This window comes from Hyaena hyaena, unplaced genomic scaffold, assembly GCF_003009895.1.
Source record: "Hyaena hyaena isolate Hyena2069 unplaced genomic scaffold, ASM300989v1 scaffold_289, whole genome shotgun sequence".
Classification (NCBI taxonomy): domain Eukaryota; kingdom Metazoa; phylum Chordata; class Mammalia; order Carnivora; family Hyaenidae; genus Hyaena; species Hyaena hyaena.
The window spans coordinates 883113-903328 of record NW_024080920.1 but is presented as its reverse complement, the minus strand read 5'-3'; the positions used below and the strand labels follow the sequence as shown (position 1 = coordinate 903328).

At 47.1% G+C, this 20216-nt stretch overlaps 1 protein-coding gene and 1 non-coding gene across 7 annotated transcripts in view; both read right to left on the bottom strand.

The window, feature by feature from the left end:
* Positions 1 to 565: 565 nt before the first annotated feature.
* The window catches only part of UBAP2 (ubiquitin associated protein 2), a 118845-nt gene continuing 99194 nt past the window's right edge, over positions 566 to 20216 (bottom strand). For 4 of the 6 annotated variants that reach the window (XM_039247049.1, XM_039247050.1, XM_039247053.1 and 1 more), the window contains 14 exons: positions 19774 to 19987; positions 15103 to 15142; positions 12762 to 12945; positions 11505 to 11574; positions 6613 to 6808; positions 5700 to 5791; positions 5373 to 5420; positions 3101 to 3179; positions 2690 to 2895; positions 2315 to 2414; positions 2125 to 2232; positions 1904 to 1971; positions 1629 to 1820; positions 566 to 1541 (listed from right to left, as the gene is read on the bottom strand). In XM_039247049.1, the coding sequence (XP_039102980.1) occupies positions 1446 to 1541; positions 1629 to 1820; positions 1904 to 1971; positions 2125 to 2232; positions 2315 to 2414; positions 2690 to 2895; positions 3101 to 3179; positions 5373 to 5420; positions 5700 to 5791; positions 6613 to 6808; positions 11505 to 11574; positions 12762 to 12945; positions 15103 to 15142; positions 19774 to 19987 (1693 nt within the window). In that variant the 3' untranslated portion in view covers positions 566 to 1445. The remainder of the gene's footprint in view (positions 1542 to 1628; positions 1821 to 1903; positions 1972 to 2124; positions 2233 to 2314; positions 2415 to 2689; positions 2896 to 3100; positions 3180 to 5372; positions 5421 to 5699; positions 5792 to 6612; positions 6809 to 11504; positions 11575 to 12761; positions 12946 to 15102; positions 15143 to 19773; positions 19988 to 20216) is intronic. The other 2 variants (XM_039247051.1, XM_039247052.1) reach the window with 1 other exon arrangement.
* On the bottom strand, positions 13566 to 13647 carry LOC120241772. Its single transcript, XR_005530948.1, has one exon. It is a non-coding gene; the product is annotated as a small nucleolar RNA SNORD121A (small nucleolar RNA).

Below are 20216 nucleotides of genomic sequence, written 5' to 3'. Positions count from 1 at the left end.
CTAAGCGAAAGTCGGACGCTTAACCGACTAAGCCACCCAGGCGCCCCCCCACTTACCTACTTCAAAACACCCCAAGTCACTAGTCTGTTCAATCCCATCCCTTCACTATCAATCAAGATTCTCTTTGCTTGGTGAAGAACACAGGATGGAGAGGAGGACTAGCTATCCAAACTCACTCTCCCTCTGGCCACGAGAAAAATAGCCTCAGTTCTTACCTTTACTTCAGATTTAATGTCAGCTAACATTTGGAAAAGAAGTTACCCTGTCATAGTATTCCTGTTGATCGGGCCTTTAAACAGAGACTGCCTTATCAAAGTGAACTTTGAGAACCACTGCCTGTCAGGAGGGTTAGCAGTCTTTTCAGCCTTATCATTTACCTTTACACCCCCTGGCTGCTGACCCAGGCCGAGGTGAGAGAAGGAATACCAATTTAAGCCTTCACAACCTATTGTCCGAAGACTGACGACATGAGCTATACTTCAGCCCTGTGAAGTCCAGGCTGCCTGGAACAATAATGAAGACAGCCTCCACCCTGAGCTGCCCTTGAGTCACACCACACAGAGACTGCGCATGCTCTCAGAACTTTATTAGGTGGAGATGGAGCAGAAGAGAAAACCCCTGAAACAGTCGCCCACCTGGTTCAGGACAACTGGAATAGAGGAGCCTTTGCTTGGAGACATGCTCTCACTGAGGTGACAGCATCTCTTTGATTTTTTTTGTTTTTTAAAGGGAGCAGACTGACTGAACATCTGAGTGCAACTTCAGACTGTTTTTAAAAATGGTCAGCCAGAGGAAGGCAAGTCTCTTGGGGACAAGACCAGAAGCAGAAGCCTCTGCTCTATATGCAGACAAATAGGTGCCACTTTCACATTGGGCAGGAAGGATATCTCTGCTATTCCCAGATCAAGATTTGGCAGGAGAGGAGCAGGACAAATGACAAAAAGACCAGTTTCTCAAAAAGCGAGGGATAAAGTAATTACACAGAGAAGGAAACCTCAAATAATGGCGTACAAGGGAGCAAGATAAGTCGTGATTCTTCATTGGTACCTGACCCCAAGACCCAAACTGCCTTCAACCAGCCCTTCCAGACACTGCTCCCAGCTGCCCGCTGGCTGGGAGGCTATACAGAAGGCCTAAAGGCAGAAGTGGAAAAAGGGGCTTATTTGCTACAGTGAAAAGGGGCTGGAGTCGGGAGAGAAGGCCTGGCTAAGAGTAGCAGCTGTACCCCCCACTCCCCCAAGACTTCTATCACATTTACAAATACATACATAAATACATTACATACAAGAGCGAGTCTGGGAGGCAGGCTCCCCACAGAGGCTCGGCTGACACAGTTACATGTCTCAGGAATTCTAGGAAAGGGCACTGGGCTCCCAGCAATGGGCTCCGTGTGTTCTCTCCTGCCCAGGGCAAGCCCCGCCCCAGCCCACCCCTCTCTTCAGGGTTCAGTTTGTCCAGTATGGTGAGTTGCCGTAGGCAGGCTTGGAGGCTTGCGACTTGGGCTGCAGGGAGCTGGGCTGGCTGCGCTGACCCGAGCCACTCTGAGGAGGAGGAGGAGACAAGGCTGTAAGGGGCGGAACAGAACCCCCAGTCCAGGGCAGGGTGGCTGCCTCCATCACTGGGCTCACCTGGGCATCCTGTGGAAGGTGGTGGTGCAGCAGCTGTGAGTGAGGCTGCTGGTGGGCAGGCAGAATGTGCAAGAACGGCGGGGGCGCATAACCAGGGGCAGCTCCAGCAGCCAGGGGCCCGGTGGAGCCCAAGGCCGAGGGCAGGCTGAACGGTGGAGGAGTCCCTGCGTGAAATCCCTGCTTGTCAAAAGTCTGCAGGGTAGAGAGACAACAGTAAGGGTCAGCTCAGGCTGCACCTCCCACGGCCCTCCCCGTCCGCCCGAATCCTCCCTCACCTGAGTCTTGCTGTAGACCGAGCCAGTCATATCGGGCAGGCCGGTGGTGCTTGAAGACACAGACACTCCTAGGAGGGAAAGCAGTTGTTCTCACAGCAATCGGGCCCAGGCTCCAGCCTCCCCCACCTCCAGGGGCTCTCTGGGACAGCCTTGCCTGAGAAAGAGTCAGTAGAAGACAACTACTCTGGGCCTCAATCCTGGAAAGGAGGGGTAGACGCTACCTTTGCCAGGCCCAGAACCTGCAGACTTGTTTTGTGCCTGCGATGATCCACCATAGCCACCCTTGGTGTAGTCTCCCGCTGCTGTCCCCTGGGTCAGGTCATCATAACCTAGCGTGGCAGGGTACAAGAGGTACGTGTGAGCTAGGCAAGCCTGTCCCATCTGCATCTCTCTGCTGGGAGCACCCCTCACCTGTGCTGTAGCTGTGCTGGCCATAACCACTGGCCTGCTGGAAAGGGGTGCTGGGGGTGCTGAGGTTCACACCATGCTGCTTGGCTGAGGCGGGAGGGACCTGGGGGGGAAGCAGGAGAGGTATCAGTGAAGGACCAGGACAGGGGGTGCAGGTCAGGTAGCCCCGGCATAGCCCTAGGCAGCAGGTGGCACAACCACAAGGGACTGGTCTGTGTTCACTAGTACAACACGTGCTAGCAGCTATAAAAACAGATGGGCAAGTAGCTTTGGCTCCAGCCTAAAACGTTCCTGAGGGCCAAGGTGAGACTGAGTAGGGTCACGTCCCTCTCCCGGCTTCTCGCCAGAGCTGGATTAACACCCCTGACAAATACTCACAAACATGGTGGGCCCATACTGGAAGGCACTAGGCACGCCTGTGTAGTAGGGGAGGCCAGTGTAGCTGTACCCAGGTGGCAGCGCAGGATTCAGAAATGGCTGCTGGGCTGTGTGATGGGCCTGGGATTGGCTCTGCTGTGGCTGAGCCAGTGTGGTGGGGGGTGCAGGGGATGCAGAGTCACCTCGGCCAAACTTGGTGACATCACCTAGGAGAAGAGGAATCAAGGACTCCAATCACTGCCCCTGCCCTCTCCTTATCCAACCAGGAAAAAAGCCAGACTGTCTCCTGCAAACAGGAAGCTAGCAGGCCTCTCTCAGCCCCTCTGCTTCTGTTCCCAGATTCCTAGGAATAGCTACAGTCCCATGCCCCACTCCCCTCCACCCCACTCCTCACCCCCTAAGCAGACTAACCTGAATATGGGTTATTAGCTAGGCTCCCATCTCGGCTGGCCAGAGCTGTGGGTGTAGCGAAGGGAATTCCATAGTAATCCTAGGAGAGACCAGGGAGGCTCGATCAGCAAGAATGGCCTCATCCCAGGCCCAGGAGGCAGCACAGGCCATCCAGGTGATGCCATGCTCCCCAGACAGCCCAGACAGCAGCAACACATGCATACCTCCAGAGGGCAGCACTCAGAGAATTCAGAGTAAATGGTGTCCTTGGGAATTGTGCAATGTGGCAGCCACACAGTGTGCAAATACACTGACAAGTCCATCAGCCTTCACCAGGCAGAGCCACTGGAGGCCCAATCTCATGTGCAATTTACAGCACAGATAGAAGCTGGTAAATGTCAAAGACCAAACCTACTCAAGTGGCTTTCCTACATGACAGATTCTAACGAGCAGCTAAGAAAGCACCCTGAAAAGGAATCAGCAGGAGAGGAGGTGCCTGAGGGTTAAACAGGGGTCAGAACCGTAATTCCAGGTAGGCACGGGTACAAAAGGACCCCAGATAAAGTCCTGAATTGGCCGCTCACCACTCACTCAACAGCACTGACTATATAGGAGCTGGGCCAAGTGTAGACACCAAGAGTGCAAAACAGTGGAGCTTGGTGGAGAAGGGGAGGTCTGACCTGGCCCCTACTCGCCACCCAGGGCTTTGCCAGTCCTAGACATCCTGCACCCCAGCCCTGGCCTCTAAGCCTCAGAGGGAAAGCTTTCCTGCTTCCTTCATGGCCAACAGCACCTGGTCACAATCAGCTGGGAGCCACCCTGGCAAGGAATGGCACCTACATTCTCCTATGGCCCCTCTCCACGTAACTTCCAGGAAACCCAAAGCTTCCTCAGCCCTGAACCCCAGAAGGAGGCAGGACCAGGAAGTCACAGAGCTAGCAAGTCACAACTGGAGGCAGGCCTAGAAAAGCCCAGGAGGGGGAGCTCTTTCACAGAAGAAAGAAAAATCAAAGGCAGGAACTAGACACAAAAGTACCAGAGGCTAATAAATGAACAAAGCAGAAAATGAACACAATTTATCTCAAAAGATAGGCTCAGAGGGGATTTCATCGTCTAAGGCACAAAATGATCCAACGACTACGAGGCAGGATCCCAGAGCTAGGATCCTACGGAGACGTTCCTAGGGACTCCATCACAACACCCTCTTATATTCCATCTCTGATGCCTGGGGCTTCTGGGTAGGATGTCTGTAAGCGAGGGGGGGAGGGGGGAGGGCCACATCCAGTTCTTCTGCAAAGCCCTAAGGCTCAGGCATCCTCCAGATACCCTAAGTTCTGTTGATCACCCTAGAAATCTGCCATCATGTCTTCAACACCCTTCCCGGGTCCATCGGGGATACAGGCAGGAGCTGAGAGTCCAGCAGGCCCTTGGGCAGCAGTGTGATGGGCTGCTGGTTTGCACCCAAGGAGAAGAACTGCCCAGCTACCCTGACTCTACCTCTGGAAATACTTCAGCAACCGGAGAAGCATTCTCCTGAAAGATAAGACCTTCAGCCACCAGGCCCGGGAGGTGGAGGAGACACCTGCAGCACCCTGGGCTCTTTGTGGGCGGGCAGAGCAGGGGACAGCCCAATGGGGAAGAGGCTGAGGAAGAACACCTCAGTGGGGGAAAACCTCCTCCTCAGAACAGGAAAGATCACATCCAACAGAGCATCTGCACAACTTTCTACTTCCTGATAATGTGACAAACACCCTAGGCTGCTGAAAATCCTCAGGAGTCTGGGAAATGCCAGACCAAGGAGGGAGAGGCATCAGTCAGGGAGCACCTGCCCCACGTGGTGCTCTGCCTAAAGATCGGGCACCTCATCCTGGAAGTAAGGGTCACATTCAAGACACTGCCCTTGCCTCACAGTGAGGCTGCAGCAACCAGGGACATCCTGGGGCCAGTATTCCTGCAAGCAGTGAGGGCAGGTCAGGCCCACAAAGGCCCGTAGACAGTGTCCACTCCAGTGAGTGACTCAGCTGGGGACAGACAAGCAAAGCTGCCATCACAAGTATCAGTGATGGCCACATAAGAGGTGCTGCAAAGGAGAGGACTTGAGAACTGAGGTCCCAATGGTTTTCAAGTTCCCAAGCAGTAATAAGCACAGGACACTCATGCCAAAGCGACAGTGGCACTAGGCACCACCCCCAGATGCAAGCAGCTTCCTCAGAAGGGTGATCGTGAAGGCCTACGGAGAGAGGACCTGTGAAAGAGCCTGAAGCCTCCCCACCCCCTGCCACATCCCACTCACCATTGGCAGCCGTGACTGCAGCATCTGGAGCTCGTCATAGCCATAGATCTGCGTGAGGACCAAAAAGGGTTTTAGGGTCCACATTCATCCCTTGGGAAGCCCAGGCCCATATGGGGGCCCAAAACAAGGTTGGGGAGCTAGGACATATTCTGGAAGGGGACCCAGACCATCTGCCGTGGGAAGACACCTTGCCTTGATGGAGACTAGATGAGGGAGAAATAGGGAAGGAGCAGCAGCAACCCAAGGCCTGCCTCACCAGGGCCTGCCAGGTGTCAGCCACTAAGGCCAGAGGAATCGGGCGGCCAGGAGCTACAACCATGCACTCACAGGATAGGCAGGAAGCAGTCCTCCAGGGCCCACGAGGTACTGGTTGTGCAGCAGGGGAGGTACTCCCTGGGGCAGGTTAGGGGGTGCTTTGCCTGTAAAAGCAAAAATCACAGGAGTGAAGACGCCACCACAAAGAATGAGATGCCTCAGCTACTGTGGGGGTTGAGCTCACTGTCAGTGCTGCCCCTAAGGGGCCACTGCAGAGAGGGGAGGGCGGCAACTGAAATACACAGAGGGCTGTGTCAGGAAGTGGGGGGAGACTGAAAGCACGTGACACCACATTCAGGGTCTGTCCACATCAGAGAGTACCCATGCCAAGCCTGAAACACTACCCCTCACCCACTCTTGACGGTCACTCTGTACTAAGCAAACCTGCACATAAGGAACAATCTGCCTCCTCAGAACAGAAGGCTGGGCAGTCCCAAGAGAGGGGGACACGCTGTGTCAAAGGTAGCTTTTACCAGTTTCTACCAAACTACAGTTTGCTTGGCCCACACAGACCACCCAGGTCTGGCTGACGGACAGTTAATCACACTAAGTGGCTACAAGGAGCCCAAGATAACTATTCCCTGGTCCCTCCATGTCACCAGGCCATCTCAGCTACAGGGAAGAGTGAGGACAGAAAAGACAAGGGAGCTAGAAGCAAAAAGGCTACCAAGAATCCTGCCCAGGGGGAGTCCACCCAGAAGACTGACTTCACCCATCCCACATCATCGCTGGAAGGACTGGGCCTCAATAGGTCAATGGAACAAAGAGGACAAGGGAGCAATAGTAGGGCTGGAGGGAGACCAGGATGTTCCTATGCTTGTAGCTACCCAGCACGCCTTGCAGCCACCTCTAGGCATCCCCCCTGGGAAGCCAAGCGTGCACCTTCTAGAAGCAGGGGATAAAGAAAGGTCTGTAGAGCACACACCTGAGGTCACCAAGGGCGTGGCCCTGGTACTGCTGCTGGGGGCACTCACAGTGGTCCCGCCCAGGCAGAGGCTGTTCACTGTGTTCATGCTGCTCGGCAGGCTGAGCCCTGAGGACGTGGCACCCGAGGCAGAGGTTGCTGCCGTTGAGAAGGTGGCTGAGGACTGGAGGGAAGGGGTACTCTCCACGCTGGCATGCTGGCAAAACAAAAAAAGCCAAGACACATGGATCTGGGGGTAAAACACAGGAGTGCAGGAGAAACTAGTCTGGCACTGGGGCCAGCACTCTGAAGACCGGCGTGAGGGGCTCTGTGCTGCACTGCAGCTAGACAAGGCCATCCAGAGAACTCATAAGCTGAGTAGAAAGCTATTAAAATTGAGTTTTATCAGCAACACCCTCCTAAAAACTGTTAAAAGTTGTTCAAGCTGAGGTATCTGAAATAAGGCACAGAAAACCCCATCTAAATTATATATGAACCTTCTGACTGTGAGGTGAGAACCCACCTCACCGAAAAGTAGTTTGAGAGTCAACAACAGCACCATAGGTAGCCCCAAGCCAAGTTAGAGCCAACTGGGGATAGCTGCCTTCTACCTAAGTAGCCCTTCTAGGAAGCCCGCTTCTGATAAGGAAGTCACAGGGGCCCAAGAGAGGCCTTTGCTCCAGAAAGTGGGGACACTGTGCAGGCCACCAGGACCTACCTAGAAGGGCATGGCCTGTGCTTCTGCCTGTTTGACAGGATCCACCTAGGAAGGAAGGGTGAAATCCAACAAAAGCTCTGCACAGTTCTAGGAAGCCTGCCCAACTGCTTAGCGCCAGGTAGGAACAGGGTACCAGAAAGGGCTGTGTGGGGAGGGGGTAGAAGAGATACATCTGGGCTGGGAAAATAAGGCCCAAAGAGGGAAGAAATGAATCTGTAATACTGAGACCAGCCTCCAAACCAGAACGTGTACAGAAAATAGTCTGGAAACTCATGGAGAAGCCTCAGGAACAAGATGCCCCGGGAGAAGGGGGACAACCAGGCACCCTGCCTTCCACCGCACAGACACTTCTAAGTCCCAGCCTCACATGCTGCCCTACCCATCTGAGCACGGACCTTAAAGCCTGGACATCCAGCATCAGTTTAGTAAGGTAAAGACAGCTAAAATCGTGGTCTCCCAGGGTACCCCAGGACTCCACTCCCTTAGCCTAGACTGACAGAAGCAGGGCAAGGACAACCCCAGCACCCCTCCATGGCCCTCTGCACAGAGCCAGGCTGACCACCTGCTGCAGAATCAGAACAGCTCTGACCATTGTGCGCCTAGGTGTCACTGGTCATAGAACTGAAAATTCTCTTAACCACAGGACAAAGAATTACTACTATTCCCTAGTCCGGGGGGAAGAGGTCCACAGAAGAGCAGCCTGCTAGAAAACTAGTTCCTAACTTGCTGAAAGGAACTCAAAGTCATCCCGCAAGCCTTTCCTACCTCTACCTGAACCTGACAGGGCTCCGGTCTCTGTTCCCCCAGATCTGCGAGGGCCCCAAGGAGCTAGCATAACTGGCTTCCCCTCCATTTAAACAGCTCAACAGTGTCTTCAATGGGGCAGTGCAGCCTGCTGCTCGGAAAGGGCCCAGAAGAGCACAGCTGCACCAAACCTTCCACGAAGAGCAAGAGAAAACCCTGAGATTTACTTCATAACCTTCAAGTGGGAAAGACCTAATTACGTCAAGTTTGAAAAGACTGATGTATGTGACTATACAAAAGTCAAAAATAAAATGACAAATCTGGGGAAAGTATGTGCACCTCCCATCACAAAGGGCTACTTTACTAGTCTCCGGAATATGTGGAGTGCCTAGAAACAGACACCAAGGACATGACAGAAAAATGAACAAACGGGCACCTGGGTGGCTCAGTCGGGTGGGCGTCCAACTTTGGCTCAGGTCATGATCTCACGGTACGTGGGTTTGAGCCCCGCGTCGGGCTCTGTGCTGACAGCTAGCTCAGAGCCTGGAGCCTATCTTCAGATTCTGTGTCTCCCTTTCTTTCTGACCCTCCCCTGCTCACACTGTCTCTATCTCTCTCTCAAAAAAAAAAAAAAAAAAAAAAAATTAAAAAAATTAAATTTGGCTTTATTTATTAAAAAAAAAGAAAAATGAACAAACAATATGAAGAACTCACTGAAAAGGAAATTAAATGGCTTTCTAATATATGAAAAAAAGATATTCAAGCTCACTCAATTAAAAACTGTACTGATAGGCACCTGGGTAGCTCAGGAGATTAAGTGTCTTGACTCTTGATTTTGGCTCAGGTCATGATCAAACAGTTCATGGGTTTGAGCCCTGCATCGGGCCCTGAGCTGACTACTTGGAGCCTGCTTGGGATTCTGTCTTCCTCTGTCTCTGCCCTTCCTCTGCTTGCTTGTTCTCTCTCTCTCTCTCTCTCTCTCAAAATAAAAAATAATTAACTGGGGAAAAAAACCTGTACTGATGTGTCATTTTTTGAATTAACACATTAGAAACATAAAAATATTTGATAACGTAATGTCAGAAGGCAGTGGGGAAATAGTACATTTCATTCATTACCAGTGGAAGGAAAATAGGTTAAAACTACTGTGCAGAGCAATTTGACAATTTGTATAAATGTTAAATGTTGGGGGGACCCCTGGAGGGCTCAGTTAAGCTTCCAACTCTTGATTTCAGCTCAGGTCATGATCACATGGTCCTGAGATCGAGCCCGTGTAGGTCATGGGATCGAGCTCTATGTAAGGCTCAGCACTGGGAATGGACCCTGCTTAAGATTCCTTCTTTCTCTCTCATTCTGCCCCTCTCCTCACTCTCTCTCAAAAAAGTCAAGCGCCTAGGGATTCAATTTCCAGCATTTACCCTGTAGATAGAACCTGCACTAGTGAAGCAGCATATGTAGAAGATTATCAAATGCAGTTCTGTTTTGTATTCAAGACAGAAAATGGCCCTGAAGCACCATCACTAGAAGACTGAGGAAGTAATGTGGTACAGTAGAGCTATGGAAAAAGAAGAAAGAATCTAGGTTTCAACAGAAATATCTCAAAGATGTACTAATACTGGGGAAAACACTGAAGGATACTATGTAGGGAATACTCCCATTTATGTTATTAATGAAAGAAAAAGGGCAAGAGGCAGGGGAAAAATGACTTTGCGTATGCATTTCCCATTTCATGCCCCCCCCCCCAAAATCTTAACTCCAGTGGGTGAAGCAAAGAGTAGGAAGAGGGGCAGAACCAAACAGACTAAATAAAGAAAAACATTTCAGTATGTATCTCTTCATGCTATTCATTATTATATTAGCAATGTGGCAATTCTGTCACCCAACAAAGTATGGGACTCCCTGATGAGGCAATTCTCGCTGTGGCTATTTGAGCTGCAGGATTTGGAGTTTCTGGCTAAAACACAGAGTACAGCTAACCAACCCATGGGAGAAAGAGCAATGGCCCCAACGCACCAGGGCCTGGGAAGCAGGGGCCCAGCTATCTAGAGCTCATGATGGGGACCACTGACAGCCGCCATAGGCCAAACAGAGGGCACAGGCACTTATTCCATATTCATACTCTGCTTTAAACATGGTGATCTATGTGTTTTATGACAAACAATTATGTGCAAGATTTCACTAAGAAAACTGGAGTTTGAAAAGCACGATGATAACCACTTCCTAATGGAAGGATAGAGCCAACTCTTCACCATCATCCCATTCTGCAGCAAATGACCTTTTTCAAAGGAAACAAATTTCCCCTATTTCTAATCTCTCCTATTGATTTGTCTCCCCAAATGTCCTTCCTTGCTTGGAGACCCCTCTGCTCTGATCTCCCAGTAAAGGAACTTCATGGTCAATCTAGGTATCTCTCTGCAGATCCCTAAGCTCAAGTGTCCCCTACCCTTGAGTTAAGCACCCCACAACCACCCTGCCTCCTTGCCACCTCACCAACTTTCATTCCTCCACCCACCACAAGCTACACTCACCCACCATTGAAACTGTGCTGCCAAGAACCCACCTCAAGAAGCCACGCTTCAATAACCATCACTAGGATTACTCCTTGACACATCAGGACCTTTGCCAGCTGCCACCCCACTTATACTTCCATTCCTGCCTCTATACCCCAGACTTCCTGCTTCAGGATCAACCATCCCAAAGTCTGCCTCTGAGCTGGGAAAGGTGGCCTGCAATAGCAATGAGGAAAGTGGAGAGAATACCTAAGCCACAAAAAGTAAAGTACTCATGACCACCAACAAACTGGAATGTGGCTTCACTGACTGGGCTAAGAGCCAGGGCTGTCAGCCTGAGAGAGAGAAAGATGCATGTGCATGTGGCAAAAGACAGCTATTCCTCACATAAGCTCTTTTTCCTTCTAAGCATTCTCTCTACAATGGCCTTCACAAAGTAACAGAAGGTTATCTAGAACAATGCTCTTGATTCAACTTGACTCAATTTGGTGGAGTCGAAGCTGAAGTTAGCAGTGAGCCTACTACTTTCCTTGTAATGAGCCTTCTTCCTCACAAACGTCTGTAAATACCTCAACATGACCAATCCCAGATTAGGTACAAAAGTCTCCCCTAATGAACAGGGAGCTCAGTAAATACTTAGGAACAAATCTACCCAAGGGCCCTGCTGATCACAGATCAGCTCTGGAGAAGCAAATCCTCCATGGAAGTACCATTTTAGAAATCGAGATGTCCTCTGTGGTGCCTAAGAAAAGCAACAGCTCAAACCACATACCTAGCTTGAGATAACACACCTGAGCAATTTGAGATTATTTCAGACATTCAAACACACACATATTAAAATCCCACCTGCACGTGACTAAACTCCGATCACCATGTGATTAAGCTACTAGGCTCAAACTTGCTGAGCAGGGAAGGGATGATGGAGTCCAGAGGACACTTACCGTGTGTGACGCACTAGAGGAGAGGGCCGCGTGTGCAGAGGAGAGGCTGCTCTGATGGCTGGAGAGGGAACTAGAAGACAAAACAGCACCACGTGTCCACCCCACCGAGTCACCCCAAAGGAGCGGCCCACGTGTCCAGGTGGGCCAGGTATTAAGCCTGCCCCATCCTTCCAAGGGTAGCCCCAGCTTCACATCCCTCATTCCTCATCACCCTGGGGCCCAGACCAGGTGTTCTGATGGTAAGAAATGATCCAAAGGGTCATTACCATGAGGATCTGGGACACCCTAGCCTGGGAAACCTCTAGGGACAGCATCAGTCAACTAAAATAATTTGTGCTTTAGACTGTAAAAAGTTAGAACAGGACTGCACTAAAAACACTGACAGTCATGGAGACCCCATTCAATCTGTGTGCAAGGCAAGAAAGGTTCCTAAGTTCAACCTCACATGACAGAGCCAGAGCCTGACCCATCAAATCCAGAATTCAAATCGAACACATTTTTATTCCTGGCTAAAGGGGGAAAGAGGCATACTCTACTCCAAAGATACAGGATGAAGACCAAACAAAACCCATTCTCCTACACCCTGTTCTAATAAATGACTCTCTGAAACCACAACAAGAGCAAGTCAAAGACTGGCTCAGAAATCAAACATTATTCTCAGAGAACCTGGGTGGCTCAGTTGGGCATCTGACATCAGCTCAGGTCATGATCTCACAGCTCGTGAGTTCGAGCCCCGTGTCGGGCGCTGTGCTGATGGCTCAGAGCCTGGAGCCTGCTTCAGATTCCGTGTCTCCCTCTCTCTCTGCTGCTCCCCTGCTTGTGCATTCTCTCGCTCTTGCACTCTCTCTCTCTCTCAAAAATAAACATTAAAAAAAATTTTTTAAAACAAAAAACAAAAAACCATCATTCTCACTTCACATCACAGTGACTTGAGCTCAGAGTGGGAAAGGCCAGGCCAGGCTGAGGGTGTACTCCTGAGAGGTGGAGGAAGAGCAGCAGCAGGGACCCCTAGCTCCACCCATTCCTAAGGTGTCCCAGTGCTCTGTGACAGCAGGGGCATTACACGTAGTTACACAGCTGCTGATGCTTCTGAGACAGTGCCCAGCCAAAACCTATGCACTAAAGCAATTATTACCAAAGGCCAGGACACCATGCTGGGGCCAACAAGAGGGTTTTGTTTACTGGAACAGCTTTCTGTAAGTGTTCAGGACTTTGCCCCAATGTGACTCTCACTCTGAGCCCATATTTTCCCCATACCTGCTAAGCTGAGAGAGGGGGCTGCTGGACAGGTCACCAGGCTGGGACATGGAGGGCAAAGTGGCAGTGTGCTGGGATGCAGCAGGTAGAAGCGTAGTGCAGGAAGTGGTGCTGGGCAGTGAGCCCACAGATGGGAGGGCGGAGGGAGGGTCCGTTGTCTTTGGAGCTGGAACAGATGAAGTAGCTGTAAAAAACATATTGTTTTAGCTCCAGAACCAATCACAAGTATCTAAAATATGCTCAACATCTTGTTATCACAAGGTCAGGCTCAGTTTGAGACATAAACAAAGTTATACTCCCTAGGGAAAATGCCCAAGCATTTTCTGTCAGATACGACTAATAAAAATGACATGTGAAAGTAAGATGAACAGGATTGGGCAAAGAGTAGGAAGTGATAACTTTATAATCATAAACTAGCCTATAACACGGATATACTTCTCCTAACTAAAGGAACCTAACCCAGGTTAGGTTTCACCCAGAGTTGCACACAAAAAAGAGTAACAGGCTGTGAGGCAAATTTTCTGAAAAGGCTCAACAAAGGACAGTACAAATCTGGTAGGCAAGACCATCAAGGGGTTAGGTTTTTGCTTGTATCAGGCTGACCTGTGAAAGCTCATAGCCAATTCAGGTCACATGTGGGTTGAGACCCCAGGGTACATATACCGTGAGGAGTTACATATGCCTAAAATCCACTGTCCCACACCCACATCTACATGCATAGTGAGCATTTCTGAGAAAAGACAAAACCAATCCTCAGAGCAAGTAAAGGAGCTTATTAGGCTTCCAGAAGAACAAAAATCCTAACTAGAAAAGACTCAGTTTTAGTTCTATCCACACATACAACTCAGATATGTGCTTGGAAATAAAGCATCATTGTCTTTTCCAGTTAGGAAGGAAAAGCAACCTTTACCCACCTGCAGGGCTCCCTGGGAGCCTGACGGAAAGCATGCGAGTCTCTTAAAATGACCATTTAAAAACATCCACAGTAGCAACAGGGTCACACAGAACGTGGCCCATACTTGATTGGTCCTTACAATCTTGACACTTGCTTTTGACTGACAGTCTATTCCAAACATGACACCTGTTATGGAAGCCAGTTGAAAGCACCACAGATGTCCCTGACCCAAAACTCAGACCCCATAAGTTATCTACCTAGGTCTTCGGTCACATTATAATAAATTGACAAGAAGCCTCTGAAATAATGGGAGTGGAGAGACAGATGGAGATAAAAACCTATCTAAAATGCACACGATTTTTTCCAGACATTTCCTAACTCATGATTTCATTCACAATCTCCAAGTAATAATTGGTGCGCCTGGCTGGCTCAGTTGGTAGAGTGTACAACTCTTAATCTCAGGACTGTGGGTATGAGCCTCATTATGGATACAGAGATTACTTAAAAACAAAATTGTTAAAAAAGAAAAAGATCTCCAAATAATCTAGGACATCTCGATATGTTCTCAATCTCATGCCTGCAGAGAGGAAACTTGCCACCCTAACAGTTCTGGCCGTCCATCAATCCCACAGCCAACTCTGGGTGTATCACATGTCATTTCAATTCCAACTGAGGCCCCCTCTTGGACTGAAAGAATTTCATATCTACATTCCAAAAATCCTAAATAAAAAGGAAACTCTTTCTGGTTTCTACACTCAATAATGGATACCCATCTGCCTTACTGAAAAGAAAATCATCATAATCAATCACATATAAGTGAGCCAAGAACAAAGGAAAAGAACAACTAACAGGGATTCATCTGCACCAACCATCCTCTCCAGAGATCACTGAGCTTACTGGAATTAATGAAATCTTACCATTTTTTCCAAAGTGTTTACAGTGAGCACCATTTTATCTCTCTTCTGCACAATAGTCCATCAGATCCTGAAGGCAAGGAGCCTTTACTGACTGAACTAGCACACCAATTTCTACTTTAAAAGTCCTTTACAGTATTGGAGTAAGAGCCCTTTCACCACACCAGAACCTGCACCTCTAAGCAAAGCATCTTTTAAAACCATGCCACACTCTACACTTGGGGTGCAGTCTGACTAGAACAGAATGACGCTATCAATTCCTTCTTGCTGTAACATTTCTCATAATACTGTCAGCTACAACAGTATCAGGAATCCCTTAGTTGAACTTGTAAACTCTATCAAAGAAATGATGTCAACAATGGATCAGAAGTGGCTATCAGAAAAAATGCAAAAGTATTATTTTTTCAGACTTAGTCACTGACCTATCATTTACCCCATCATAATAGCATAATATTCGTGTAGTATATAGATAAACTCTATTTCTGTTTGGTTTCCACCACCCAAAATGAGAATAGTCAGCTTATATACTTACTGTCTATTGTCTGCTGACTTCGACCACCACCATGTCCATTCTGTAAAGAAAAGAAAAAAGAAAGTAAGTAAACCCACAAAATCAAATGATAACCTAGCTGACTTTCTATTGGGATTTAGTCAGAGACACATGAAGTATAGACTGCTCAAGAAACGATGTAGGTCACTCAGTGGGTTAAGCATCCAATTCTTAATTTCATGATCTCACAGTTCGTGGGACTGAGCCCTGGATCAGGCTCTGCGCTGCCTGCTTGGGATTCTCTCCCTCTCTCTGTGCTTCCATCACCAAAATAAATTTTAAAAAAACACTAAAAAAAACAAAAACAAAAAACAATGACCTGTTTTATTTCTTAATAAAAGGAGAGGTAATTAACATATTCTTAGTAAATCCTAAGGTGCTGTCATTTTTTAAAACCAGACTAGGTATTTAGGAAAATAACAAGTAAGACTCAAATCACAAGAAGCAAAAAAAAGTCCTAAAAATTATTAAGCAGTACAAAGAACTTGGGAGCTTATACCGAAATCACACTTCCTATCTCACACGAATTGTCTCTTCAGTACCACTCATGCAAGAAAAAGAATTTTCCAAGTTAAATGGAAAATAATTCTCAGAGAAAATGAGATGTTACTTTGAAACATGACTTTTCTTAACTGCGTAGGGCAAGAGCAGGTTAGAGTGTGATAATACCAAAAAGCACAATCTGAAAACAATTAGTTTGCATTAAACAGAAGGCGTTACACTGGAAACTAGACACACAAAAGGAGGCATCCTCACAACGAAAAATTTCCAGACTGAGCAAGGGAGACAGACATATAAAGTGAATAATAATGGGGCCTACAAGGCCCAGACACTACCCCTGGATGGGAAAAGGAAGCTGACAGAGATTTCCTTCTTACAAATATGAAAACTTAAACTAAAGGAAAAAGACAGGCCTTTAGATGTTTCTTCTGCATTAACCCAAATCCTGTTATATTATTGATAATGATTTTTTCCTTTTTTTTAAGCATATTTTTTTAAAGTTTATTCATTCTGAGAGAAAGAGTGAGCATATGCACATGCATGGGGGAGGGGCAGAGAAAGAAGGAGAGAGCAAGAGAATCCCAAGCAGACTCCACACTGCCAGCAGGATGCCCAATGGAGGGCTCAAACCCACGAATGGTGAGATCATGACCTGAGTTGAACCCAAGAGCTGGATGCTTAACCAACTGAGCCACCCAGGTGCCCCCAACATGTGTTTTCTCCTAAAAAAAAAAAAAATTTGAGATTATTTACAAGAAATGTAGACAATGAAAGATTAGAACTTCAAGGGGGTGGGGGAAAATGAGTTAAAAAAAGACCTGAGGTCAGGGAAAGGAAAACACAATATACCTTACCAATATATATACAGATAAGTAGAAAAACTGTACTCTCTGCCTCCCTTAAACTAGAGTTCACTATGCACTAGGGGCACTTGGGTGGCTCAGTCGGTTCAACTTCCAACTCTTGATTACAGCTCAGGTCAATATCCCAGGGTCATGGGATCAAGGCCTGGCTTGAGCTTCACGCCGAGCATGGAGCCTCACTGAAGATTCTCACTCTCCCTCTGCACCTCCCTCGTTTACACATGCTCTCTCTCAAAATAAAAATTTTTAAAAAAGAGTTCACTACGCAGTAAATACATACACATGATACCAAGTATGTACCTCAAAACAGCACAAATGGTGACATACAAAGAAATGTTCTCAAAACTACACCATACAGAAAGAATAAAAAAGGGGGCCAGAAAAGAACAGCCATCAGACCTTAGGAATATATCATTTGACCTTAAAAATCACGTTTAAAACATAGACAGTGGGGGAAACTGGGCGGCTCAGTGGGTTAAGCATCAGACTCTACTGATTTCGGCTCAGGTGATGATTTCACGGTTGTGAGATGGGGCCCTGGATAAGGCTCCCACTAGTTGTGGAGACGACGTATAGCTCACTTTTCCCTAACACATACTCTCTCCCTTTCTCTAAAAAAACAATGGACAAACAGATTCAATACAGAAGCCATGTTATTGAGGGTGGGGGTAATTCTTGGCAAAAGAATGGTGGGAGTAAAAGTAGTGCCAAATGGTCAGGAGAAATAAAAAATCTGCAGTATTAGTTCAACTAGCCAAGCAAGGAATGAGGTGAGTAATGATCGGAGCAAGCAGCATACCAGGTGAAATAAAAGCTGGAATTCACAAGTTGAGCAGATAACAGGGATTTAAGCTTGGCTAACACATAGTCTGATTTATGTTTTAGAAACTATAGGCCAGTACCATACAAAGGAATGTTCAGCAATAAACAATATTCTATATGCACATGTGCATGTTCCTATATTATAGTCACTGTGGATATTGAGCATTTAAAATTTGGCTAGGGGGCACCTGGATGGCTTAGTCTGACTCTTGGTATCAGCTCAGGTCATGACCTCACTGAGTTAGAGCCTGAGTCCAGCTCTGTGCTGACAGTGGGGAGCTGCTTGGGATTCTCTGCCTCCCTCCCTCTCTGCCCCTCCCCCACTCACACCTTTTTTCTCTCTCTCTCTCAAAATAAATAAATAAACTTTTAAAAAAAGTAAAATTTGGGTGGTGTGTCCAAGGAGCTAAAATTCTGTGTATTTAATTGAAATAAACTACTACAGCTGGGGCGCCTGGGTGGCCCAGTCATTGTGTATCTGATTCTTGGTTTCAGTTCATGGTTCATGGTTTCGAGCCCTAAGTCAGGCTCTGCACTGACAATGCAGACCCTACGCAGGATTGTATCTCTGCCCCTCCCTTGCTCCAGCTTGTGCTCTCTCAAAATAAATAAATAAACTTTAAAAGATAGACTACTACATGTGGTTAGTCATTACCACGTTGGAAAGCACAAGAATAAACCTCTTGTTAAAGGTGATAGATCATATATGGAAACCAACTATTAAAAAAAAAAAAAAAAAAAAGATGATAGATCAGGCCGCCTGGGTGGACTTAGTCAGTTAAGTATCTGGCTTTGGCTCAGGTCATGATCTCATGGTTTGTGGGCTCAAGTCCTGCATCAGGCTCAGTGCTGACAGCTCAGAGCCTGTTTCAGATCCTGTGTCTCCCTCTCTCACTGCCCCTACCCCACTCATGCTCTGTCTCTGTCACAAAAATAAACAGACATTAAAAAAAAAAAGATGAATCATAATATATGGCTTATAAAAAATATGTAAACCCAGTAAGACAAATACACATGAAAAAATTATAGCAACAAAATTCTGTAGACTAGAAAGCATAAACAGGATGGGAACTGACTTAGTTCACATGGTAAAGCCAAATCAAAACCTAATGGTATGCAAATCCAGAAAATAAGGCAACTTAAATGAAAGAGCCATACCAAGCATCTCAGTATTTATCTACACCAATTAACTTTGAAAGTAGGAGTGGAGGTACAGCTAAATGTAGAAGGATTTGTGTAAATACTGCACAGACCATATCCCCTCTCCACTCCACCCATTTGCACAGCAGGGTAAATGCCCCGTCCCACCTTCTCTCTCAGGCCCTAAACATCATCAAAAGGGTTAACATATAGTCAGAGGTAATGTTAAAAAAAGGAACTGATCAAGTCAACACAGACAAAACAAGTATTCTGACAAGAGACTTCTCTTTCCACTAGGTTTTACTTAAGGCAGACATAGGCCCTATAGGTAAATGACCAGAAGAAGAGTACCAGGAGAATGAATCTAAACAAGCTCAACAGAATAAGTCAAAGGAGCTGACAGAGGAGGTGTCCACCCCGCCCCCTTAAAAAAAATGGCCTACCCATGCTGTCCAACACCAAAGCCCACATTCCACTACCTACCCAGCAAGCCAAAGCCCACAGCTAACCTATTAGTGTCAAGTAGTCAGCCTGGAATCACGAGACATTTAAGGAAAACATCGAACATAAAAGACAGAAAACAAAAGAAAGGGAGAGGGAAAAATTCCTACATTGAGATGTACAATTATATCCTGAGAGTCTTAGAAGGAAACGTAAGAAAATGTACCCAAATTTCTACTAGGCCAATTCAACTGTTTTTATTATTTTCATGTTCTTGTCTACTCTTTGAAGTACTCTTACTAGTCATGTTTGAACACCTTTGCCTTACAGGAAACTAAAATGTTACAAATAAGACTATAGTACCCTCAACCCCACCCTGTCCAAAATACTATGAACAGGGGTGCCTGGGTGGCTTAGTCGGTTAAGCGTCCGACTTTCGCTTAGGTCATGATCTCACAGTTCGTGGGTTCGAGCCCCGCATCAGGCTCTGTGCTGACTGCCAGCTCAGAGCCTGGAGCCTGTTTCAGAGTCTGTATCTCCCTCTCTCTCTGACCCTCCCCTACTCATGCTGTCTCTCTCTCTCTCTCCTAGAAATAAATAAAAATATTTAAAAAAAAAAATACTATGAACAACTTGGGGATATATCCTTATGCTTTCCTTATACTAAGTTTCTGGGTCCATTCAAACATTCCTGTGCATGGGTGCTTAAAAAGCAGATTTCACACCAGATGCTCGCTATTAGCAATCTCAACAAACTACAAGGATTCTATTCAAAGGGTTAACCAATTTCTTAAAGAAAATCTCACCTAAAACCCTCAATTACCCAAACTAAACACAGACTTCCAAATAGGATTTCATACAGGAAGAAACCTGAAAGACCAATTACCGTGATGGTTCCTGGAGCTGACTCCGATGGACTCACAGAGCTTTGGTATGCAATTCTGTTATGCACAGAACTCTGGTCATAGGAGGAAGACGTTGTTACTGGAATAGTGGAGCTCAGTGATGAGCTGGTCAGACTGGAGGAGGTAATGACTGAAGTTGTATAGGTGGAGTTCTGTACTGCACTGGTCATTGGTAGAGAGGTATTCAAAGAATCACTAGAGAATAAAAAGATTTAGACATAAATTTGTGTCATGTTACATGGCTTCATTGAGTAAAAAACTATTTCATCACTTTACTGTCATATTATAAATTAAATAAACCTGTCTGTACCTACACACTTACACTACCACATTCTTTAACTGTATTAAAGATGCAAATTCAAAACACCCCTCCCTTCCAAATCAGACCCACCATTTTTTTTTTTTTTTTTTTTTTTTTTTTTTT